This window comes from Arvicanthis niloticus, chromosome 8 (genome assembly GCF_011762505.2).
Source record: "Arvicanthis niloticus isolate mArvNil1 chromosome 8, mArvNil1.pat.X, whole genome shotgun sequence".
Classification (NCBI taxonomy): Eukaryota; Metazoa; Chordata; class Mammalia; order Rodentia; family Muridae; genus Arvicanthis; species Arvicanthis niloticus.
In genome coordinates, this window is record NC_047665.1 from 5,187,255 (window position 1) to 5,213,517 (window position 26,263).

General features: G+C 45.1%; 1 protein-coding gene across 6 annotated transcripts in view; it reads right to left on the reverse strand.

Annotated features, from left to right (window-relative positions):
- Positions 1-26,263, reverse strand: part of Ntrk2 (neurotrophic receptor tyrosine kinase 2) — a 306,311-nt gene that overhangs the window by 225,318 nt on the left and 54,730 nt on the right. For 5 of the 6 annotated variants that reach the window (XM_034509751.1, XM_034509753.2, XM_076938901.1 and 2 more), the window contains exons 7-12: positions 25,624-25,760; positions 24,584-24,716; positions 23,455-23,760; positions 10,843-10,878; positions 8,098-8,195; positions 3,507-3,606 (exon numbers count right to left, since the gene is read on the reverse strand). In XM_034509751.1, coding sequence (XP_034365642.1) covers positions 3,507-3,606; positions 8,098-8,195; positions 10,843-10,878; positions 23,455-23,760; positions 24,584-24,716; positions 25,624-25,760 — 810 coding nt within the window. The remainder of the gene's footprint in view (positions 1-3,506; positions 3,607-8,097; positions 8,196-10,842; positions 10,879-23,454; positions 23,761-24,583; positions 24,717-25,623; positions 25,761-26,263) is intronic. The other variant, XM_076938898.1, reaches the window with a different exon arrangement.

Consider the following 26,263-nt stretch of genomic DNA (forward strand, 5'->3'; position numbering starts at 1 on the left):
CCATTATGTGTATTTCTACAACCTGGAGCAGAGAGGCCAAGAATCCACTGGGAGAGCCAAGTAAGACTCAGTTGGTCGGAACACGAGAGCTTATACTTGCTGCACATTTGCGGTCTGTTGCTCTTCCTTAGCAACAAGCCATTCTTCCTTAGCAACAAGCCACGTTGAAAATTCTTTGAGAGCTGTATCATTGAAAACTAATCAAAATAAAGTGGAGGCAGCCTTAGATGAAAATGAATCAAATTGTAACTACAGAAACATCAGTATGATAACAGATGCAAGTAGACGCACAATGGGTTTTGTATATTTGTATTAATTATGCATAGGAATAACCCAATGTGCATGGCCAAACACTGATAGAGTAACTTTTTTGGAAATCGTATGCTAATAATAACTAGCCATTTAACAACAACAACAAAAAGTAACTGGACAGAAATAAACAGGAGAAAATGGAGAGGAAAACAACCCTCCCATTTGACATTGCTACTGTCACAGATCCAATAGCCTATCACACATGAGTAACGAGATGCTTAAACTACAGTAAACAAGCAAGAGTGAAATATAAATTCTAGCTTAACAGCAAAATATGAGCCACTAGCTGACCCCTCTGCCAGCTTCAGGTCTGAATGAAGACGCACACTTCAAAGCTCTTCAAATCAACAGCATTAAACCGTTACTTCACAATTTGAACGATTGTACCACAAATTGAAATGGTTGACATGTAAGATAAGGCAGGTTCCCCTCTGAGTTCATACATTAAAAGAGCAGTAGCCAGTGTGGTGGCATTGAAAGGTGTCTTAGAACATGTAAGTCAAGTGATCGGTGGCTAGGACAGTGAGCTGCTGCCCCTGGAAGGGATTAACGTGGGCTTTGTAGAGTGAGTTCATGAAAGAAGCAATAAAAGAGCTAGCCTGATCTGCCCTGCCCTTGGGCTTCTTAACTAACCCAGTGGTTTGATTCTCTCCCTGTTCCACCTTCCGCTGGGCTTGACGAAGGACAAGGAGAGGCTTCGCCTCGGGAGAGGCGTCTCCTGTTTGGATTTCTGGACTTCTGAACCACGCACCGAACAGACCTTGTGTTTATATACAGCCCATAGCTTCAGGTACTTGTTATTTCTTGACAGCCATGGAAAAGGAATGCAGCTGGGGTGGGCTCAGTGCCCTGAATGCCTAAAGGTGAGCTGGCAGCCGTCTGCGGTCCTGATCTCTGGCAAAGACTACACAGTTTCTTCTCTCGCTCCTGAGAAACTCTGACCAGCACACCATCTGACCACTTCAGGAGTATGATGCTTGCAGTCTTCCCATTTAAGGACATGTTATGAGCATGACCTTCACTCTGATGGCATTGGAAGTACATTAACTCACATTAATTTTTCAACACCCCCTTTAGTTCTGTTTTGTTTGTGCTTGACCCATGAGCCCCGTCTTAATTTCTAGATCCCCAAAGATGATGGTGGACTCAACATCTGACTTGTTAAGTGATATCCTAGTGGTCGGGGTCGATCTGTGCGGCCCACACCACAGACTGACATGCAGCTGGAAACAGAAATAAAACAAAACCCATCTGCTCCAAACAGAAGCACAAGTCTCCGAGACAGCATCACAAATGTACTTTTTATTTATGTTTAAGACTAAGACAGAAAACACACCATAGCAGTCACTGTCTGGAAGAAGTCACTGGTGGCCATGCTCAAGAAAGAAGGAAGTTCTTCCTCCCAGTTCATGAAGGATGTAAACGCGGGTGTTAGGTGGTTATTGACTGTTATCCATTTAAAATACTGTTTGCTCCAGCTTTGGGGGTTCTGTATGGAAGACAGCCTTGGAAACAAACGTCTACTTTTGTTTCCCTTCCATTGCACAACAGGAAGAAGAGGTTGCCATTTGTAGGCACTTCCTCTGTCCATGTATCATGCCTCAAGACTTCCTAGACTATGCTCCCAGGATTCCCAACACTTCCAATGGACTCCCAGAAGGGCCTAAACATAACCTTTCTCAGAGGAATCCACAGATAAGAAGCCTCAAGATAAACCCTTCAAGAAAGGAGATTCAGCTTCAAAAGCCTGATGCTCTCCAGTGCAAGCTGTGCTTGGGAACTCATGCTCAAAATGTCCCCAAGGAAACAAAGCACCTGGTGAGGGTGAGACCTGCAGAGGCCTATGGTAGGTACCCAGCACATGTGAGCAGACAGTTAGCCCAACCTGGTGGCTTGGAGAGAAATGGCTAGGTTCAGTTTGCATGACAACCCACAACATCATGGTAGAAGAAAGATGCGGCAGCCTGTACTCATGACAAAGGATTAGTGACTCTCAGAGCTTGGGCAGCAGTGGCACAGGCCACCCCTGAACACTGTTCAGATGCCAATTTCCCAATCCACACAGACCCAACTACGTGAGAACTCTGGGGGGAACCCTGAAATCTTGTTTCCCTGCGAGTCTCTGACACTCGGTTAGAGAAGCCATTTTTACAATGACTCCTGTCACTCCATACATTCCAAGTCTTATTAGAGCGAAGGAGTTTTTCTCCTAAGGAAGACGCACAGGCTCTGAGGCAGTCAAGACTGGAAGAGTTCTATGTGCCACATCTGAATTGATGACAACTGAGAATCCCTATCACGGTCACCAAAAGGAAGAGGGGAGGAAACATCAGAGAAGAGCATCTATCCAGGGCCCATGAAGGTATTATTGCTTAAGTAAAGACACCCACAGACCTGATCCTCCACACAGGTCACTGCCGAGCCTTCTTAGAGTTTCCCCCTTTAGGCATTTACAGTATGAAGCTGCCAGAGACCACACAAAATGCAACGCTCTCATAACAGCTGATAAATCGGCTTAAATGTCACAGCAAATGCTTCGGAGTCCCCGGAACTCTTCGTTTTTATATAAAAGCATTTGAGTGTCTCCTCATCCCTGGCCCCAAATACAATTTATTAGCCTCAAAAAAGTATCAGTTATCTGTTTGAGACAATGCAGTCTCTACCTCTCAGACCTGAGATACTTAAATAAAAACCCATCCGCATGCACAGCCTCGGCGAACTACGGCGGCTTTTCTGTTCTACTTCTGTTTGTTATTTAATTTTCAAAAACTAAGAATACAGAAGAGCAGTAGCGAAAGAAAGCAGGTGATGGGAGACTTGGAATCTCAGTGTACAACAAAAAGGAGCACGTGTGTCTACGGCCATAGCATCTCCTCACCCCTGTACCTTGCCTGCCATGACCACAGCAGGCATTACTCAAGCGCTGTTCCATGCCTACCCTGCTGAGCTAGTCCACACTCGAGAAACCAGTCCATGCCTCCTGGGACAACTGCGCTCACGCGGAAGTGGGCAAGGTTGAGTAATCGTGGGTTTATTCTGTCTTGATTTGTAGTATCATATCCTTGCTGCTATTTTTCAGCCTTAAAACCCAGTCATCATAAATCCAGCCACTTCCTCTCTCAGTGATAATTAGCATTAGTCATGAGCCAAAAATGAGTCCACTCAAGAAGCAAAATAAGCAGACTTCTGCTTACCTTTCATGCCAAACTTGGAATGTCTCGCCAACTTGAGCAGAAGCAGCATCACCAGCAGGCAAAATCCTACCACAGACGCAATCACCACCACCGCATAGACCTGGGGAGAGAGAGAGAGGCAGACCATGACAACCTTGCAAAGCCATTCCCTGCACTACGATGACAGTGAAGACTGTGGCAGGTAACATTTCCTGAGCACTTGCTATTCACTCTCATACCCCTGTAGACACAGAGGGACACTTTAACCTCAACAACCCTGCAGTGAAACAGGTAAGTCCTATTAGGTGCCAACTTTACAGAGGAGGAAGCATGTTAAACTTATAAACAGATGTCTCACTGATCTCACAGAACTAATCATATCTATGGCTACATCTGCCTATCTGTCCACCTTTGTAGAGACACAGGAGCAAACAGGAAGGGAAGAAGAAGGAAGGGAATGAATGGACAAATATTAATGTTTTGATGGTAGTGAAAAATACAATTTTATCTTTTATCACTTATCATTACTTCTATGCATGCTTGTTCATGGTGAATGTTGTTCATGGTGAATGACCTTTTCAAGCTAGTGTCACGGCTTGCAGAATCCAGGGCGTGCAGGAAGCAGGGAGGTGTTCTGAGTACAACTGAACACAACTAAAGATAGACATCCCTGACACTGGCCAGAAAGGGGCAGCACTTTAAAAAAAAATGGAATTACAAGTCATGGGTTATGCAAGTAGAAAGAGTAGCTATGTGAATTCTGTCACAATCCCCAAAAGAAGACAATGAGACTTAGTATTCCTTGCCACCACTGCTCCTCTGGGTACATTGTGAGCATCTTACTCCTTGAAGGACATTGTGACATTATAGAAAGAGAGACATAACAATGTAACACACTGTGTGGTGCCTTTAGGTTTTGCTCGGCCTGAGTATCCTAGTTGGCTTCCTGTTGCTGTAATAAACACCAAGACTAAAACCAACCCAGGAAGAAAGGGTTTATTTCATCTTATAGTTTACCAGGAGTCTGAGGCAGGAACTGGGAGGCAGAGACTGAAGCAGAGAGTGTGGAGGAATGGTTTACTGCTTTGCTCCCATGGCTTATTCATTTCCATGGCTTCCCTGGACATCCTAGAACCACCCACCAATGTGGCTTCACCCACAACAATTATTAATTCATCCAGAACAATCATCAATTAAGAAAATGCCTACAGACATGCCTCCAGGGACACTCTGATGGAGGCAATCCTTCAGTTTAGGGTCTCTGTTTCCAGGTGACTCTGGTTTTCATTAAATTATCAAAACAATCAGCCCAGCAAGGTTCAGGGAATTGGCAAACTCTGATTATAATCTACCAGACAGAACTACCAGACTCTGCCACGCACGCAGCCTCCGTTGCAAGAACTCAGCTCTGCCAGAGTAAGTTGAAAATAAGTGTACAAGGGCCATGTGCTAATAAAACTTTAGTCATAAACACAGATGCTGCCCTTTGACAGTGCTTACAAAGTTCTATGTTATTCACTCTGTTACTAACCCTTGAAGCAGTAATATGGTTCCCTCTAAGGCAGCAGTTCTCAATCTGTGGGTCTCAACCCCTCGGGAGTTGAGTGACACTTTCACAGGGGTTGCCCAAGACCATCAGAAAACAGAGACTTACATTCTGATTCATGACAATATCAAAATTACAGTTACAAAGTAGCAACAAAAATAATATTTTGGTCAGGGGCCATCGAATGTAGAACTGTATATAGGGTTGCAGCGTTAGGGCGGTTGAGAACCAATGCTGTAAGGTAATGATCAGTGCTCTTTACTGAATTGATCCTGGCTTCTGTTTCTTTGAAAAATACTTCCCACCTTGCCTGTGACTAGGTGGATTTACGACACTAGTTAAGGCCAGTGTTGATGAAGGATAGACAATATCTGTCAATCTGAGTCTAAGGCCATAGTTCTCAGCAAGGCATGATGCAGCCATTGGAAGACTATTGGGCAACTCTAGATTCTGACAGTGGGATCAGGGGAGGTCCTATGAGCACTTGGTGCATAAAAGCCAAGAGTGATGCTAACCATCTAGCATGGCCAGGACAGAGCTCTCCGAGTTCCTCACCCCCAAAGCCAACAGTCCCACAGTTGAGGAGCCCTGTTCTGCCCTTCTCAGTAGCATTTTCTCCCTGCTCTGAGGAACACCAGTGCTCCAAGGAGCAGCTGTGTGTCAGGCAAGTCCTAAGGTCAGAACAAAGCTGAAGAGACTCCCAGAAAGACACCCAATGAAGCCTGAAACAAATCTTTGTGGTGTTTAGCCCCTAAGATGGGGGCATGTTTGCTCCTGCAGTGTAGCATGCCCTGACGCAGCAAAGTAGAGAGAGACAGGGCTTGTCTCGGTGTGAAGTTCAGATGTGCCTCTCTGCTTCTAAACTTACATGTTTACCAGTCCTCTGCCTTGCGGATTATACAGACTCGTTGAGTTCATGTGGACAGTGAACGTGGAACATTGGCTACTGTAGTAAACAACGGTGAGGTCAAAACTAAACACTCAGGAAAATAAATAAGTAAGCATCCCAAGGTCGTGCAGCTTGGAATCCAAACCAGTCTATCCGGTTATTCAAAAACTGTAATTTATTCACAACAGAGCTTATGATTCACAATGAAGGCAGGAAAATAAGACCTCCTGGCTAATCCCTCTGCGGGTTTCACGGCTGGTGTCAGATAAGAACCATAAGTCCATTACAAAGGACTTAAGGGCACTGGCAATGGCCATGATGTGCAAGGGTCTGATAACGGACCCTTCAGCTGTTTTCTTATTTTTTGGCTCTCCCAGTACCCCTGAAAAACCTGGGTCTAAACTCAGCCGCTGTGTATTCAAAGTGACAGCAGATCACCTTGACCTATTCAAATCCGTCTCCGTTGAACTTGCTTGGCCTACCCAAGTTATGTGCATTACTGGTGTGATGGTTAACTAGTAGCCTTCTTACTCATAAGAAACACTGTCATGGCTTCACAGAAATTATGTTTAGAGTTCTTATTTACTTAATAGCGACTGCAAGAAAAAACTGATACTATGTTGTTATATTTGATACTTTATTGGTGTTTTTAATCTCTTGCCATGCCAAATTTATAAATCAACCTTATTATAGGTATGTAGAGGAAAACCGCAGGGTCCCTGAATCCCAGCCAGGCTTCAAAACTACCTGAAATTTCAAGCATCTACTAGAGGTCTTAGCATGGGTCCTTTTGACTGAAAACCGTGGTGTCTGGTCTAGTGAAGTGACTCGGTGTGTAAAAGCACTTGCCTCATGCAAGCCTGTTGACCTGTGTCTGTTGCTTGGGTACCACAGTAGAAACCAGTCCTCTCACCTCAACACAGACACTTAGGCATGCGTGTGCCCAAACAGGTATACACTCATCATTCAGGAGCAGATCACGCAGGTGTGGCCGAAGGAGGGGAGATGGCTGGATTCAGGGTAATACAGAATCAGAGCTCACAGGACATGCCGTGCGAGAGGGAAATTCAACATGAAGCTGGGCTTTGAGCAGAGCAGTTACCAGACCCATCCCGCCATGGAAGCCTAGGACCAGCAGACCCTTCAAAAGCAATTCTCTATAGAATGAGGCTAATCACCTGGGACTATCTCAAGGCCTCCGTCAGCAGCCTAAGCCTCCCAGTGAAGCCCCTGCATCGTGTTTCCCAGTCGCAAGGTCTTCTTTACATTCCCAATACCCCTCTCATTTCTTCATGCCTAGGTTGATCACCCACACGGGCAATGCCAAAGACCAGTTCACCCCCAGAGTCCCCGGCTGAAAAAGACAGGCCTGGTTTTCCTTCCCCACAACATTCTCTAGAGACAACTAGATTTCTATGTTTGGCAGTCACCCAAATTTTATTTTAAGAAAAAAAAAAGAGATAGATGTGAAAATGTGGTTGCTGAATATTAAGAATTGGTTTTCTGATTTCCCAGTAATCTGGTTGTATAGGACAGATATTTAACAGGGCACTAACTGTTGAAGTTGGTACACTAAGGGACTGGGAGACATCGATGCTGGAGAACACCTGTTGCTCTTCCAGAAGACCCTCATTCAGTTCCGAGCATCCACATCAGGTAGCTTAGCACCAGGAAATCTGACACTCCCTTCTGGTCTCTGCCTTTTTCCTAGCTTTTGTAGCTATACATTTCACACAGACACAGAAAAAAAGTAAACTGAGGCTGGCGAAAGTTCATCTGAGTTCAGTTCCCAACACTCAGATGGCTACTAACAACCTTCTGTTAATGCCAGTTCCCTAGGATCTAAGAATATGACACTTTCTTCTGGCTGCCTTGGGTACTGCATACACCTGGTGCACAGCTACATATTCAGACAAAACACCCACAGACATAAAATAAAAATAAATAAAATATCAGAAAAATTAAATATGTGTTGCACTACCAGAAAAATCACATAAATTAGAGGTTGCGTGGTCTCTACATCAGTTTCTGAGCCTTCCTAGTAGACCCTCTGATCTCTGATGGCCTGCTCACATCAGAACAGCAACTGTCTTATGCAGGCGGTGACAATGTCTCTGGCATATGAGCCTCCGCAGTGGTCAGAACCCACGCAGGAAGTGCCCGTTTCCCCCACTCACCGAGAGATGCTCCCGATTGCTTTGGTCAGCAACATCCGTGGAGGGGATTTCATTACTTTTGTTTGTAGTATCTCCAATGTCAGTGGCCGTGGTCCAATCTTGAATTGGAGATAAGAGAAAGAAAAAGAACAGGAAGTCATCAATAGGTTGCTGAAATACCTACATACCCAGGGCTACAATGAGACCAAGAACAAGGCAAAACAGGCTCAGAGAGTCCTAATCACTGTCGGGGCAGCCTGGCTGTGTGAGGGATGTGCCTGGCTGCTCAGTCAATTTCTGTAAGGCCAGCACTGCATAAACTGAGCAATGCATTCGGCCTCCATGCCTTCGGCACCGTTTTGCTGGACACTCTAAACTGGCTTAAGGTTTCTCCCTTGTTCTTAACGAAATACCACTTTATTGATGCCACCTTTAAAACAAACAAGAATAAGGGCCATGGATGTTTCCATATGAAAGGCCTTTGGAGGGCAGATCTGGCTGCCAGTTCTGAAGGACAGGAATCTCAGCAGGAGGGCTGGGGCCACAAGTCCTTCAGCACCACATGACAGGCCAGACTGTAAGGCAGCACTGATTTCTGGGCACGAGCATCTCTTTGGAGAACAGGTCAAGGGCTTAGGATTCAACCTGATATGAGCATCAGTGGAAACTTGGGTCCACAGAGGAATTTTCAGACGAGCTCAGACACGCCAATATTCCATAATGACTAGGCCAATATAATAATTAGTCGTACCGATGTGGCTTTCTTTTGCCACAAATCTCAATGTCAGTCACCATGTTCTAGATCGGTTTTAGTCTACATGGATTAGAATGCAAATGATCAACTGATTTTCATGGGTACTCAAAGTACTTATTCTTAATACTACATATCACAGAAAATTCTTAGCAAGCTGGCTGCTGACAACGTGGCTTATAAAGGCCTGTGTCTGGGCTCTAACTGGGAACCAGTGCCCCTCATCTTCATCAGCTCAGCCCCAGCTCGAGGAAGTCCCACGGTGGGATCATCCTGCTGGCTTCAGGGCAAGCCATTCAAACCACGCACGTTTTTATTAGCAGCGTGTTCCTTTGAATGCGAGTGAAAAAGTAACAGAAAGCGCATTTATTTTCTGTGTTTGTTGTTGTGTTCTGAATGCCAGAACTCGCATTTCAACGATGTTTGTTTGGAATATCTTAAAACTCACTGATTTCAGACATAAGCAGACATCATTTATTTACTGGTTCTTCTTTGTAGCACAGCCAAGTAGCCATTCAGAATTTAGACCACTTTAAATGTCTCTAGTTTAAAACCGTGACATCTTAGCCAAAAGGCCCACAGTGGAATCTGGGGCCACTGGGAAGATGACATTTTTAAAGTTTTGAAGTTACTGAAAAGAAATTCCAAACATAATTTTAAAATGCAAAAATCACTGTTCAAACTTCATGCTGTGTGGTATAATCTGAAACACATTTTTCTTAAAGCCTCAGCAGGTTGAATAAAATACACACATACACACATACACACACACACACACACACACACACACACACACACACACACACATTTGAATCACCTGCACAAAACCAACCAAACCACAAATTAGATGAAATAATGGATTAGCATGTATACACAGGTAAAGGCAGCATAATTCCCAGTTAAAATTAGCTGGAGTTAAATACACATATAAAAAGCATAGGGTAGTCTATAGACAAAGCATGTGCAATGGAGATCTCCTTTGGTCACTGATGGTGAGGGTCACATTACAGACCCTAGCAGGCAGGAACCTCAGAGAGCATGTCTGTGTAGGTGAAAAGATAGCAAAGACCTTTAAAAAATATGGTGTTCTAACCAACCCAATTTTAATCATCATTTTGAGTTTTAGTCCCAATCTTGAAACAAATCCCATCACATCTCTAAACTTGGTAGCTCTGTAATCACGATGATAATTAGGAAATCTGTTACAGAGTTTTTATGTCCATCAACGCACCCTTGGCATTTAGTCAAATAGTAAGGTTGGGCAGCTAAGCCATCATTAATGTAGCCTTTGGGTTTCCCTCTTTCCTGCTCCAAAAGGGACATCACTTTATTCAGGTTCTTAAGCTCCTCCACCCCCAGGAAAGCTGGCCTGCCCCTCTGGGGATGGGACTAGTAACTCGGAGCTAAGCAATCCTGCTTCTCTGTATGAGGTTAGGTAGACCATGGTCTGGGTTAATTACACCACAGCATCGGCTCACACCACCAAGAAGACCAGCCTCAGCAGAGCTGGTCGGCGGGGGGGTGAGGGGGGTACGTACAGCAGAGACAGAGGGTCTGTCTTGATGACATAGCCCAGTGGCCAGCTAAGCTGCCCCACATAAAGCCCTCCCTTAAGGATGCTCCTGCCCATGAACAGCCTTTTGCATTATACAAGAAAAAAATTCGTATGTGTTTCCTGCCGTGGGCTGAAGGTGATCCACCTCCCTCTCTCGGTCATCCTGGCTCTTAAACAGGTAATTAGTTCCCAATTACGGAAACAAAATGTCTCTGAGAGCAGAATGGATTTACTACTTCCAAGAAGAGAGCCTCAGAGAGAAAGTGCTATTTACAGGCACTGTAAATATCAAGGGAAAAGAGCCATCAATACCGGGTGATACTTGAGATGTTATTTTGGCTCGTGTAGCACTTGAAAATGTGTATTTAACTCAGCTTACAGGTTTCTTTTAGCTGATTTATTTTATTATGCACAAACATTTTGAAAAAAAATATGTAGAATGAAGAAACATGATCGCTACCTTCATAGAGGACTTCAGGGTAATTTGGGTTTGTCTCTGAAAAGCAAAACACATTAAAAACATGTAAGTACACATTTCAGAGTTAACGGCTGCTTAGCTGTACCGAGTGAAATACGTTAAGGATCCCCTGAGACTTTTATAACCAGGTAGGCTGCCTGCAGCTCATAGGACAGTGCATAGGAGCTAGGATTCTGGTTTCCCTACATAGAAAGCCACCGTCTCTTTCTCCTTCCTTCAAGTCTACTCCCCCAAAATAGTGAGAAATCACTTATCTGTTTGGGGGGAAAAAATCAATGCATTTTGGCGATTTCTCCTTGTCCAGTTTCCACTGCACAGCTGGCTATGTTAACCATAGTTTGGATATTTTTATGTCAAATATGGTAATTTTCATAGCATTTTTGTTATCCTCTGAACTTTGGGGTTGCGATATGTATCCCAGAACCATTTATCCATGTTATCAGCCCTCCTCTCCAGAAACAAGAGTCCTAAGGCTTCTTTGTTCTAACAGCCCAGAAACAGAGTTGTGCTTCCCCACTGAAGTCCCTGGATGAGAAGAGGCAGAGAGAAATTTCCTACCAGAGGTAAATATAAAACAGATAAGAGCTTATTTGTGTGGCTGTACAATTATCAACTTGGTCAAAAAAACCTCACTGTGAGGCATTTCTATAAAATTTAAAAAAATTAAAACATATTTAAAATGTTCAAATTTGGTGTCCACAAGATTGGGTGAATTAAAGGTCTGCTTCCGGTTCCCTGAGCTCAGCTACCTGGGTTAACAGGCAAGCATGCTTGGAAATGCACTCAGTCCTAACAGTTAAGTAAGTGATCGTGAAGGTAACCCCACAGTGCCTTCTTGTGCTTCTAGTCTCTGCCCATCAGCAGCAAAACTTGTAGCTGTGAAGCTTATTCAGTTACCACTTCACATCTGAGCCCTGACACCAAAACAGACTTTAGCCAGTTTCCAGCTTCTGACTTCCTCAACGAGTAACAACCAAGGTCAGTCTAAGAGAGCAAGCAAGTAAAAATGGCCCTAGTGTCCAACTAGACTTGTACGATACTCCAGTAAAAGAATTTCTGTTCTACAGAGCAAACTTAAATGGACCGCTATGTGCTTTAAATCAGGTCTGCTGCCTGACCGTAGCTGGAGTCTATGTAAACAAGGCCACCCGAAACTGCACACCATCCAACCCTCGAAGTCACCTATGACCATGCTGTGTTAACTCACATAAAAGCAATCATCCAGGAAAATTTCAATTGTATTTTGGTGACTTTTATCATTGCCAATATAGTTCCGAAATATAATATAAAAAAAAATCTATCCTTAGAATTACAAAACAGTGTAAAGCGGCTGCCTTGCATTGTAGTCCGGGGACAACTTAGTGAATGAAGCATTGAGAAGCCCAAGGGTTGCTCCTCCTGAGGCCCCGTGTAAGACATCTACTACTCCTCTCAAGCCTTCTCCCTTTGGAAAGATGTCCCCACGGTGATGGCCTTGAAACCCTACTAAGGGAAAGTGTCACACACAGCTCCATGGGAGCAGGTCTCCTCTGGCTTCCCAGCTACCCCCTGTCTCAGATCTGACACCCTGTGCTGTCTGCTCTCACCCGACCCACCCCCCTCCCCTGACCCCAACACACAGTCTCGATCAGCCAGGGCCTCTGCCCTCCAGAATTCACCTCAGGTGCCCTTGGAGGCTTCCCAATCTGCCCCAAGCCCTCTTCTAAGCTCCGCCCATCCTTGCCCTACTCAGCATGGCTCCACCTCCCTGAGCACACTCCCATTTAAAACTCCAGAGTGAGACAAGAAGAAGGACCAGACTGTTCAGACTCTCACTGGAGAATAGAGTGCCAGCTCAGAGGTCATGGCCTCATAACAGATGGACCAAAACCATTCTGTTCCTGTGTGGGTGCAAGACTCTGAGAATTCTACTTTCAAACCTACATTCAGAGGTCAAAGGATGCAAGAGATGTTGTTATACCATCAGCTTGGTACATAACTTTATATATGAAAAGCTCAGTTTGTTCTGGTGTTATGGATCATTCCAGATAACCAGGGATGAAACACATTCCTAAGATAACGGACTTTCAGTTTCGAAGCTGGAGAAGTCCCAGAGGAGTCCATACAGTTTACCTGGGACCAAGGTTTCTCCCTGGATATGGGGCTTGCTTTGAAAATGCTGGTAAAGTTTTTGTCCTTGTGTGTTCTCAAGTCCTCATGGATCCCACAAATGGGAGAATTTGGTTTATAGTAACATTTGATTTTGCATGTAAAACTCCAATTTTAAAAGGTAGAATTCTTAGTCATTTTTATTTGGACCCAAAGTTTCACTGGTCACCATGACTGTGACCTGTATCTAGGCTTGATAAACCTCATGATGGGATATGAGTGTTATACTGACAAACACTCCTCACACAAAGCACCTAGGACGATCCTAGAACATGATATTGACTCAACACAGCAGGATTTCGTGTCGGCTCTAAATCAACAGTTAGACCACAACCTAGAAGACAATTCACTTTTCCAGACCCATGATCCGTGCATCATGTCTTTGCTATCAAGATCAACCGCAAAACATCAGGTCGGGGCCACATTCAAACTTGCTGACAAAGAATATGATTTTTCTGACCTCCTTTTCCCAGATATAAGAGAACTGGCTCTGTGACTCCGCCATCAGTCATACAGGTCAGGATGGGACGACGGACTGGGCAGAGAGACAGATGACACAGCAGCAACAGTCAGCACTGTGACTATCATCCCTCCCATGCACACGCAACCAGACCTAATGAGTCCCATGCCACAGCACAGAAGAGCCTCCTCCGGAGGCTGGGGCTGGACATGTGAAGCACACGGACTCAGGTCTATGAAGCAAAGCCCAGATATGAAAGTAAGATAACAATTCCTCTTTACACTTCTGACAATGGCCACATTTTTAAAATATCCCACTTTTTCCTCCTATGATACAGAGTTTCACTGTTTATCTCCGGCTAGCCTACAACTTGCTAGGTAGGTCAGGCTAGCCTTGAACTCAGAGATCTACCTGCCTCTGCCTCCTGAGGGCTAGAATTAAAGGTGTACACTGGCAAACCTGGGTGTCCCACCGTTTTTAAGACTTTTTTCTAACTGGCTCATTTTACTGAAATTTAAATAGTGCTCATGTACTCTTACGTACAACATGTAGTGTCGGACTGATGTTATGGACAAGAGAGGCAAGATAACTGTGAGATAAATTCTGCCAGAGAATGAACAAAGGATGGAGAAGGACCATCCGGCCCAGCCAGCCCCTGCAGTAGGGTTGGAAAACACAGTGGTGTGTTTCTTTGAACACACCCTGGTCCAGCCCACCGAGCAGAAGATAGTCTGTTTGAGCAGCACATGAGCTTCAAGGTCTAAATGAAAAGATGGGAGCCTAGGCGCTCTCTTCCTCCCGCTGGAGCTCCGCATGCACACACAGCGGCTCTTTCACCCTCCACAGCCACTCCAGTGGCAACGGGGTCAGATGCCAGGTGTCCCAAGAGAAACTGAAGACCAGGGACAAGCTTTACCAATCTCCTGGCTGAGTGCTGTCCCCTAAGGAGAATCCTCAGGTGCTCTGGGTGTGTCTGCTTTGTTCTTGACTTGAGGGATTGCTTTCATGAGCTATGGGAAGAGGTTGTAGATCCAGAGTGGCCTGACACTTACAAAGAGAAAAGAGCTTAGCTGTATGACACATGGCTAGCATGCACTCCAGCAAAGCCCCAGAATAATCGGGAGGTGCCTTTACCTCCAGGAGACGGTGCTTAGGGGAGAGGCCAGCCAGTGGCCAAGAACAAATCACTGTCTTGATTTCTAGACACTGCCAAGCTAAAGCACGTACCAACGCCTCCATTCCGCATCAAATACAACCGCTTCTCCTTTTGACTTCATCTTCCCCGTTGGGTTTCTGTTGTTTTTGTTTCTTTGTTCTGTTGTTGTTGTTGTTGTTGTTGTTTTGCTTTGCTTTAGTTTTGTTTTTGAGGCAGGGTCTTACCCGGGCTGGCCTCAGACTTGCAGTGACCCCTCCCCCAAGCTCTGTCTCCCAACGCTAGAATTACAGGTATACACACCAGCACTCTCTGCCCCGTTAACTTCCAGTGTCAACCACACCTCATAAGCAAATCATTGGGCGTCTGGAAATCTGCCTGAATAGATTATTATGACTTGTTGTTAAGCTGCAAGACTCTACAGCTCAGGAGAAACATAGTCAGAGGGTAAGAAAATAAACTAGGCAAACAGAGGAAACACGGAAACAGTGATTGTGTGGTCTGCCACCAAGAGAAAAGCAATGGCGGGGGGGGGGGGGAGGGACGACAGAGAGACATGTCTCTTTCCTTCTTTTAAGCTCCTTGTCTCTCTAATGCCTTCATTTCTAAGATTTATTTATTTTATGTGTCTTACTATTTGGCTACATGTTTGTCTGAGCACCTCATCCATGGTGTCTGTGGAGGTAAAAAGAGTCTCAGATCCCCTGAAGCTGTCATCACAGACGGTTGTGAGCCACACTGTAGGTGCTGAGGACTGAACTTGGGTCTTCCATAAGAGCAGTAAGTGGCTTTACCTACCGAGCCAGCCTCCCTCCAGCCTTCAGCCTCCAGCCCCTCAAATACTCTTCAAACCAGTCTTTTCCTTCAATGTTACCTTGCAGATTCCATGATCTTTAAAACTACCCCCAAAGAAACCTTGCGGTAGGAAGAGCAAAACGCACATTCTTTCTTTTCTAGTGGGCAGTCCTCGCTTTGGACCAGCATGATTCTGACATGAGGCCTCTGCTGGCCAGGCTGCCCCCTCAGAGGAGGAGGCTGAGCCCACAGTCTGACAGCAGGAATGCTCTACTCCTTTCTTACCCCACCAGCTTTAGTCTCCTCTCTCCTGCAAGAATGGCATCTTCCCTAGGATGAGGAAGGATAACAGCGTGGCTATGGAAAGCCCTCAGGAGCCTCTGAAGGTATAACCAATCAACCCTACTACTCTGAAGATGCCAAGAGCTGTAAGGATGAATCTTAATACCCTGGTTATCAATGCTTGTGCCCAAACCATGCTCTCCTTGGTTTCTCAAGGCAGGAAAGAATCTGTGGTTCTGCAGTTTTAGCTCTAGGACAAGAAACAGGTTCTGATGACTGAAACAGTGTGGGCTTCACATTCTACTCTTCTGTGGAACCTGGGGAGAAATTTACTCTCAGTGTGTTCCTTGACTTGAACATACTGTCCCTAGATCTCCTACTTTGGGGCCCTCTAAGTGCAGGAGAGAGAGAGAGAGAGAGAGAGAGAGAGAGAGAGAGAGAGAGAGAGAGAGAGCGAGCTTGTTCACCCCACATCATGAATCTTTTAACAAAACAGCACTGGGAGAAACTGTGGGAAAACACTTCCGATATTTATAGTTTGTCCCTGACACGCATTTTTGCATAGGAGACAAGTGCTTCTGAATTAGGGAGCAGAAGTCACTAACTCCCACTGCTGTGTGAATGAGCATCCTGGAGCTGTGACATTCTTCCTGAATGAGTGGGCCAGAGAGACACTCTCTGAGCTGCCTAAAGAATCACGAGCTTCAAAACAAGAGTGTCATCATCTCGTTCTCTGCGGTCTGCTCCAAGACAGACGGATTGAATTGCTTGTGTGCTGACGTGGATGGGACGATTTGACCCCAGTCAGAGCGCTCACACTTAAGAAACATCTGGCCCTCAGAGTTCTTAAAACTGGTGCTATTTAGTCAGAAGCTACTCACAACAGGCCCAAATTCCCTCCTTGTGGCAAAAAGTAAGTTACTTTTCGGCTATTGGTGATTGTTTCAAGGCCTCCCTGTAAAGAAGCCTGTGCTTGCTTCTGATCTCTAGTCTGTCTCCATGAACATATGCCTGCTCACGAAGAATTTTTCTGCATGTAGGATTGAATTCCAACAAGAGCCACCTGGGGGATTAAGTTCATCTGAGACAAGTCTTTATTTTGGGCCTGTAAGCTAAATAGGATACAGCAGGGCCACTGGAGACCCCTCAGCTGACCCATGCTGTAGAAATGTGTGTCTGTGGCCATGGCCTTCTCTTTCTAAAGCCTTCAGAACCATAGAGTCCATTCTACGAGTTATCAAATCCAGGAGAGGGCCTGTCAGAACACAGTCTAGTCTGCATTTTAATTGTTATCATGGTCTGCTATCCCTGAGGACTTGGTGGAATCCTCTGGAAGAATGCTTGAATAGTTCCTTCCATAGATTCTTATGAAGCATCCTTGCCTCTCAAAGGGTGGCCCATGAACCAGCAACGTCAGGAGCTCGCTAGCTACTTAGGATCACGGGCCTCTTTCCAAATCCCAAACTCATGCCTGCAGTTTATCGGGGTCCTCGAGGGTTTAGTGCACAGAGTAAGGATTAGGAAATCCTGGTTTACACCTTGCATGCAGCATTTTACTAGAGTCAAAAGTGGGTATCATACACAAGAATTCTTCAATAAAACAAAGCAACCACTAGGTACCCAAATACTGAGAGCAAAATATCTCCACATATTTTGCTGCAAATGATGTTGCAAAATCATGAGGTTGGTTCTGCTTACAATGACATATATCTGTGCTCCGCTCCAAAAAGGAGTAAAGAAAGGGAACACACTTAGACATTAAAAGTTCATCCTCACCCAGCCTTTCTAAGAAATACATGCTGGCTATATGTCCTTCTTAAAGTGGGATTCTATAAAGCTGAAACAGGGAAACAGCTGAGTCCCTCTGGGTAAGGAGGGAAGAAAAATGCAGTAAAAGCACGGGAGGGCAGAAAGGTTTCCCCTCATTGTGCCAACAGAGGTGAGAAGCATGAGCCTCTCTGTTTTATATCCTCAGTGCCCCGGCTGCCCCACTGTAAGGGGAACACGTGACTGCCTGCTGATGATTGGTTCTCCAGCAGACTTCTCAGAGTTGCCTGACTCCACAGCTGCCTTGTGAGTGACTACCAAAACCTTCCCCTCTAGACAGAGAGAAGGTCACACTCAGGCGTGTAAAAAGAAGATCACTTCACGCTATATAGTTGGTCAAGTCTGGTTCAGGTCTGGGATCAGAATCAGATGAGAAACCCCACCTCCTCCCCTGGGCCAATGCACCCCATATGCCAAGCAAACTAGGCCTAAGACTCCAAATTCAGACATCGGGTCTGAAGAAACCTTCTAGGGGGATGTCAGGAACAGGAGTTGGCCAGATGTTAAAATAAAAGCTCACGGGTCCCACCTACCCCAACTAATGCTGTCTGCCCAGTGGCTTTCATTAAGTGAAGATAGTCAAGAAGTTCCTCTGTCCTCAGTACTGATTCTCTCTACAGATCTCCAGCCAGGTCCTGCCTGATATGAGGGTAGGGATGTTCATGGGCCATAAAGCTGATCTGTTAGAGCCAGGATGAAGGCAAGCATGGCAAGAAGCTGGCCTGGGAACCAAAGTTGAAGTGCTTCCATTCCCATCCCTGACTGGGACCTGGGCACTTTCTTTTGAGAAGAGTGCCCAGATCTTACACTACCACTCACACCACTGCCACCACATTCCTAAGAACTCACATCTGCGTTGTTTCTCCAACCTCCAGAGAGAACTGGCATGCTGTTCAAACTCACCCAGAGTCTAGTGCAAGCCAATGAGTTAACAGTGTCCCAGCCTTAGTGACTACATCAGTGTGAATGGGAGGTGCTCAAAGGCAGAACTCACAATGAAACTGGCTAAAAACTGCACACTGGTAGACCAGTTCACCCTCTGGTGATAAGCAGTTTGAGGGGGAAGAATGAGGAAGGAATTACTAAACATTCTCCAGGAAGTACTGTGGTTTGTTCCCTCCCAGCAGCCTCCCACAGACCCATTCTGAGGGCTTCCACTGTGTTTCCTGGACGTGGTAGGCTCAGTGGACCAGGCCCAACCACAGCCATGGGGTGTGGATAACATTTGTTTCAACCTGTACTCCTCGAGGAGTCAGGTCAAGGATCTTGAGTGTTCCCCTTGGACCGTATGGCACTAGCAAGGGGTTGAGTTAAGTCTCTATGGGGACTCTCATGTCCTAGGCTACCTGGAAATAACAGAGGGACCTTAATAATGTGAAGCTCCTTGTGAAGAAGGAGTTAGCCTTGCTGGCTAAGGTAGAGATGTGCTTGTTCCTGTCACAAGGACTACAGAAAAACTTTGCAGAACACAGAAAGGCTTCCAGAAAAGCAAGTCCAGTGGTACCATAGGACATTCTCAACTCTACAGGGCACCTAGCTAGCTCCCAGCAACTTTCTCCCTGAATCAGCTTCTTTACCTCACTCCCATCCACCTAGGGAACAGGTGAGTTAGAGATCCAGGCAATCTCAAGTGAGCTAAAGAACCAACCAATCCCAGGTCTGATCTACAGCTGAACCTGAGCAAGGCAGAGGGAGACGGCCACAAGACCATCACAGTCTTAGTTTCTATCTCTAATGTGATAAACTATTTTAAAGTTCACGTTCATTTTATGTATATGAGTGTTTTGCCGGCATGTATATCTGCCATGTGCATGCTTTGTGCTCACAAAGGACAGTAGAGGACATTAGATCCCCTGGAACTGGAGTTACTGACAAGTTATAAGCCACCAGGTGGGTGCGGGAATAGAACCTACGTCTTTTGGTATAGAGCCAGTGCTCTTAAGTGCTGAACCACTTCTCCAGACCATGACAAGCTATCTCTCCATGGGGTCTTTCTCTATGTGGCTGAAAGCGACTGCTACTCACTCAGACTCTCCACAAGGCCTCTCTCTCTCTCTCTCTGTGGCTCTGTATAACTGAGCAGGGCCTCTCTGTGTGGCCCCAAATAACTGAAAGAGTCTACTACTTACTCAGAAAACTCTTACCCAGCCCACAGTTCTCCTGCCGGGCAGACCTCGCCCCTGGGTATTGTTTGAACACCATACAGAGGAAAATGCCAAATGCTAACTTGAAGGCCACTAAGTCAGAACTGCTAAGATCAGGCCTCAGGAACACATGTTAACCTGAAGGAAAGCAAAGGCGGTGCTTGAACCTGCTCAGCTGACTCTGCTGCACAGCAGGATCACTGTGCTGGGAGTCAGCAACCACTGCTCCTAGAAGCTGCTTTTCCAGGGACAATGAAAACTAATGATGAAATACAATTAGCAGAGTTTCCACAGGCAGCGCTCCTCGGTGCGCTACACAGGCTCGGTGGCTCCATCTCTTTCAGGAGCAGGAAGTTGCACCTTCCACTTTTAACACAGGCCAGAATACCCAGAGATGAGTTCACTTCTCAAAGGCTGGAACCAAGATGGCAGAGTGCAGTGCCTGGAGCCTAAGAAAAAGGTTCTTCTCTCTTTCATGCACTAGCCCAGATCTCCAGAAGCTAACATCTGTGGAAGATACTACCTTTGTGGACACCGAAGAATGAGATGGCAGTTGTCACTCCACACATCACCCTGGGTGGGTGCGTGGACCATGGTCCAAAGGCATTTTATGGGGACCTTGGGTTGTTGGGTCTCTCCAGTTTCGACCTTACACCCTCAGATCTTATACAGGGCACCCTGGGCCTGAGTGCCATAGCTGCTCCTCAAGCTGTCCCTCCTTGTTCTGGCAAAAGCAGTGTCTGACACCAGGCAATGGTTTTTCATGTTCAGAACTCGGAAGAAGAATCCAGACTGCCCAGGCTGTCTGTCTAATTCAAGCTTTGCAAATTTTTAGTATAGAGAATTTTTGCTTGTTTTTATTTTTATTTTGACTTTTCTCAGTATTCTTCACATCCCGCCCCCTAAAACATATCCCTGAGCAGAGCAACCATCCCCGAGAAAGCTAAGCTTGAATGAGGAACACACCACTGAGGGACACCAGGACCAAAAAAGGTCAAAGGTCAAGCCTGGCCTCCCGATGTCCTCAATGTGGAATCCCCCACCAGGGACACGACTGTTATTTTTCTTCTTCTTTCTATTTGTTTCTTTTACTTTAGTTTTAAGGAGGTTAAAGGAGAAAGGAATCAATTTTAAGGACCGTTGTTATCTGAATGGTATGACTGTGAATCTCATAAATACCCACCAAGACTCCATCCCACAGTCAATGAGGCTAATCTCTAATTGGTCACGTTGGTTTATGGCCCACTAGGGTCATCTATATCTGTTGTCACCCAAGGCCAAGTCTCCATAATTTTCTCTGTCATTTATTACTCCCTGATAGCTGGCCTTTGAAAAAACAGTTAAAGACAAAAAATAAATCAGTCTTTCCTCAAGCCAGACATTAATAGTTTGCCTTTTCTATTGTACATGTGCACACATGTCCATGTGCTATTGTGTGTGTGCACGAATGTCCATGTGCATGCCCAGTATGCTCTGTGCTCCTCACATGCATGTGTGCAGATGTCAGAAGAGGACCCCGGGTATCGTCGTCCTCCAGGTCCTTCACTGATTCTGAAGCTCATGCCTTTAGTTAGGCAGCCTGGCCAACAAGCTCTGGGGACCCACCCGCCCCTGCTCCCCAGCACTGGGGCTGCAAGCATGAGTTCATGGCCAGCTCGTAGTAGATGCTGGGCATTTGAACCCATGTCTTCCTGCTCTCACAGAAGGATGCTTACTTACGTTCCTGAATCATCTTTGCTGCCCCATATTTCTGTTTTAAATATGTAATAGAAAGGAGTGAGTGGGCGAGAGGAACAAAGAGGAGGGGAGACAACTTTACAAAACTTAGCTGTCAAGCCTGGTGACTATAAAGTTCCATCCCCAGGGCCTGAGTGGTGGAAAGAAAGAACCGGCTCCTACTAGCTCGCCTCTGGCTTCTACACTCAGGTCACACATACATAATAAAAACTCAGTTGACTTTTTACTTTTTATAAATAAGTGTTTTTTTAAAAAATATTTGAGAGACCCCCTCCAAGTTATAATCAAACCAGGAAACAAACCTAAGAACGTACGCACTAAAAAATAAGTCCACAAAAAAAAAAAACAAAACAAAACAAAACAAAAACAAAAACAAAAAACAAACAAACAAACAAACAAAAAAAACGAGCCCACATGGATAAGAGAAGCTTAATTAAGACAAATATTAGTACCATAGAGGAACATTCAAGGGAAATCACATCCAAATCCATGTAAAACTGGCCCTTTAGTGTGTGGCTTTCAAGGGACACAGACCTGCCTCTTAGAGCGTTCAGACTCTGGGCCTTCACCTGAATCAAGCTTCACCCAAAGAGCATCAAAGATGGAAACAAAGCCTAAGGTCAGTGAACCGTAACCTGCCAATGCCTGTTCTCCACGAGGAGGCACATAGACCACAGCAACATGGGGAAGCCTTAGCAGAGGCCTCCGGAAACTCTCCGTACTGTCTACAACTTTTCTATAAATCTAAAATTACTCACAAATAAAATTTTTACTGAAGAACAAACAAAGAGCTGCTCTCCCAAGCTGGAGTCCCTGGCTTCGTTCTGAAGCTCTTGCTCCCACAAAGGCGGAGGAAGAAGCACACCCATCCAGAGATTTACTGCAGCAGACACAGCCAAGCAGCTAAACTCTCAATTAAGAGGAAGATTTAATGGGAATGACTACAACAACCAGGGGTGTCTGGGTGTCACTTCCAAACACTGCTTGTTTTATGTACTCCTGCAGGGCTTTTGGTAAATCAAACTGACATAATTCGAATCACATTTTGAGCATGCTCAGGAAGCCTGTATGTTTAGGAGATACTTAGACAACACCAAGGAAGTAGGAGGTGCTTACATATTATTGTTAGACAAACTCACTCTGCATGGACGAAAGCAGCTTTGCCTGAATCACCTCTGTCCACAAGCTGTCGTGCAATTCCCACGTGCAAAAGCTGGCCAAGCAGCCTCTTGTTTCGGAGCTCTACAGTCCTCCTTCCCTCTCACTCTGCCACATCACTTGTGACTCAGGTTAACTCCCAGCTATCACAGTGAAGAGTTATCCACACAGGCCTCAACACCACAAAGCAGGCTCAGCCCTTCAGTGGAGCAGTCACCTGAGCAACGAGACTGAGTGGATGGGACACTCTTCTTCAGGGCTGTGGCTGAAGTGGCAAAGGTTTGGCAACTGTCCCTCATCACGGGAGCCCTCCCAGGAGCTCTCCTGCTGGCCTGGCAGGGCCTTCTCCTCCCCTGTTAAAAGTGGGGTGCACCACAGCCAGATAAGCAAGAGCCATAGTGTAGGCTTCTAACCCATGAAGAGGAAGATGGGACTCTGATCCCAAACAGATAAGAGGGTAGAAGATAAATCTTCATTATTTTATGAGTCAACCAGTTGCTCTGCTCTTGATTTTTCAAGGGGCTCAGCACCTTGGGTGTAAGATCTTATTAAACATTGAGATGGTGGTTAGAACAACCTTCTCACGAGCTACCAAAGTCCTCCATCAGTAATCCTGTGTCGATCCCATTAATGGTCAAACTCATTCAGTCCTTCTCTTCTGCGGGTCACACAGGTCCCCTTCCTTGACACAGCTTCACCCTGTGAGTCCTCTCAGCTAACGGCCTTAAAGCTGAAAAGGCAGCCAGCACCTAGACAAGGTCTACATCCCTAGCTAGCCACACTCCACACTTGCCATGAGGAGCAGATCCCCTGTGTCACATGGCTAGCAAATCCAGTAGCTTAGGGCATCGCTCTACCCTTCCCCACGTGCAAAGCCTCTAGACACTCACCATAGTCAACTCCAGGCCGGCCCATGAAGTGAGCAGAGATCTGTCTCTCATCCTTTCCATACTCGTTCTTGGCCATCAGGGTGTAGTCTCCGTTATTCATATGAGTGGGGTTATCCAGCTGGAGGCAGCCGTGGTACTCCGTGTGATTGGTAACGTGTATCTTAGTACAGATGTACTTGGATTCATTCAGTATGGCCCCATTGTAGAACCACTGAAGCGCTGGCTTGGGGTTGCCTCTCACAGTGAATGGAATGCACCAGTGGTGGTCTGAGGTTGGAGATTCGAGAAATGTGATAGTTGGTGCAACTAAAATCAGAGAGAGAAGGAGAGAGAGAGAGAGAGAGAGAGAGAGAGAGAGAGAGTTAATAGCACCAGACAGCCCAAAATCCTTCCTTTTGAATTCTGTGTCAAGAAGAGCTTTTATTTAACCATCATTTAGTTTAAGAAAACCATTCAAACTGCAGATTCATCATTTGTATCATGTGACTGGTCTAACCCCTACCAGGTGCTCCTGGGAACAGCTTATTCCACTCTACTCAAGACTCACACAACCCAGTGAGACTCTGATGGTGGGAAGTGTTATCTGAGGTCTACTTTGTCTTTGTTCATGCTCCCACACACACACACACATCTTAATATTATGTGTATTTGTCATAAGAAATAGTGAGAGGCACTCTTTTCATTAGTAATTCTTCCTTAAATAATTAAAATAACTATAGAAGTCACTAAATTGATAATGACTTTGGAAATGTTCCATGAAGCTCTGATCCCGTGGAACACTTACTAAAATGTATCAGACTAATCAAGACAGTGACTGTTACTGTTACTATTGCTACAGAGGGATTAGCATGGAGAACGAGAACCTGAGAGCTTCTGTCACTGCTGAATAGCAAATACAATTTTAGATGCTCTGAATTATAGCGTGGTTCAACTGTACTAGATTCTAAATGTCCACATTTTGATTCTTGAAATGTCTGAGGTCTGATTTCAGCTTGGAAAAAACAGCCTGGTGATTACCCAACTTTAAACATGTATGCTTTGGGGATTTAGGCATGAGCAAGTGGTTTCTTTAAACTGACTTCAGAACAAGAACTGGGGGCTGACACCATTTCTTGCTCTCAGTACGTACAATGCACAGTGAGGTTCACAGAATCTTGATCTTCTCCTACGAGGTTTTCTGCCACACAAGAGATTTGCTTTCCACTGTCATCAGATGAAATGTTCGTTATCCTTAAGGAGCCCTGTGTGTGGCTTGTTTCATTCTACAAATGAAATAACAGACAAAAAATAACATTGATTAGAATTAATCCCAAAGTATTGGAGTTTCTTCCAGAAATGGAGTATTAACACACACACACACACACACACACACACACACACACACACACACACACACACTTTCCTGGCAGACTCAAGAAACAGGGAGTTATTCTCTGGTTTTGGGTTTTAATTGCTCAGTGCTGAGTTTGACTTAACTCTTGAATTCTCGCCCACCTTCCTCCAAGGGCAAAGATTACCAGGGCCACCACTTCCTTGCTCAGAACGACAATCTGATGTGTACAAATGATTAAATGTAATGTTTGGACTGGCTTTGTCTAATTAAAGATAAGTAGAAACTAAATGACATTTTTAAAATCATTATAAATGCCTATGTGTAGGTAAGTAAAATATTGGGTGGTTTGGATGGTTAGCATAGATCAGCAACTTGGCAATGTAGGATTGCCTAGAAAGGGAATCTCAGTGAAGAACTGTATGGGTTAGGTTAATTTGTGGGAGACTGTCTTACTGGGTTAGCTACAGTGGAATTATCCACCATACATATGGTGACCGGTCATGGTGTCACTGCAAAAGTATAGATGTGACTATTTTGATTTCCATCTGATAAGAAGAAATGAGTTGATACATACATTGATTCACTGTTCCCTTACTCTTGGCTGTGAACTTCCTGTGACTAGCTCCTTCGAGCTCCTGGGGCTGTGACTTCCCACTAAGGATGGACTGGAGATGTAACCTGGGACTGGGCACCCAATGAACCTTTTCTCCTTTAAGCTGCTCTTGTCCGGGCCTTTTATCAGAGCAATGAAAAGGAATCTAAGAGAGTGGTCATCAATACATTTAATATGGTCTCCTCATTGTCACCCTACAAGACAGAACTAAACACAGCCTCACCATGTGTTTAGAAACCAAATTCCCAACGTCCCAGTACAAAGTGGGGAGTGGGTCACCCCCCACGCTGCAGGAAAGGGTCACAGACTTTCCTTCCTCCACAGTGAGGTTAGGAGCAGCCAGACGTGCAGATGGCAGACCTAAGAAAGAGAAAAGCACACAGAAATGCCAGTTACCATCAGAATCAAAATAGTCAGACATACATTGTTGCAGAAGCCTATTGTTGAAGTAACTCAGTTAAGTCTAGAAACCTCCATTGGGCCCTAGAGTTTAACAGAATTAGATTGTCTAGGAAAACTAGTTTGAAAGCATTTCTCAAGGATGAAACTCAAACGATGACCTTGTAAGAATGCTCCAGAGCCAAGGTAGAGTTAATTATTATGAATTAAATTGAGCATTCTGTTCATACTGATGATAAGTTGTATATATGACTCCTTATCACAGCGAAAAATTCTTAAAAACAAAAAGAAAATCTTAAAAATGTATGTGTTGTTAGAGGAAATTGTGAACATTACACATTTATCTTAGCATTTCGGTGGTATAGAGCTAGACGGTTTTTATTTTAATTCATGCTGCTTTTGATTCCTCAGGCATCTCTCTTCCCAGGTGTGCATGCTGCCTTAAACTGCAGGAATCACAGTAC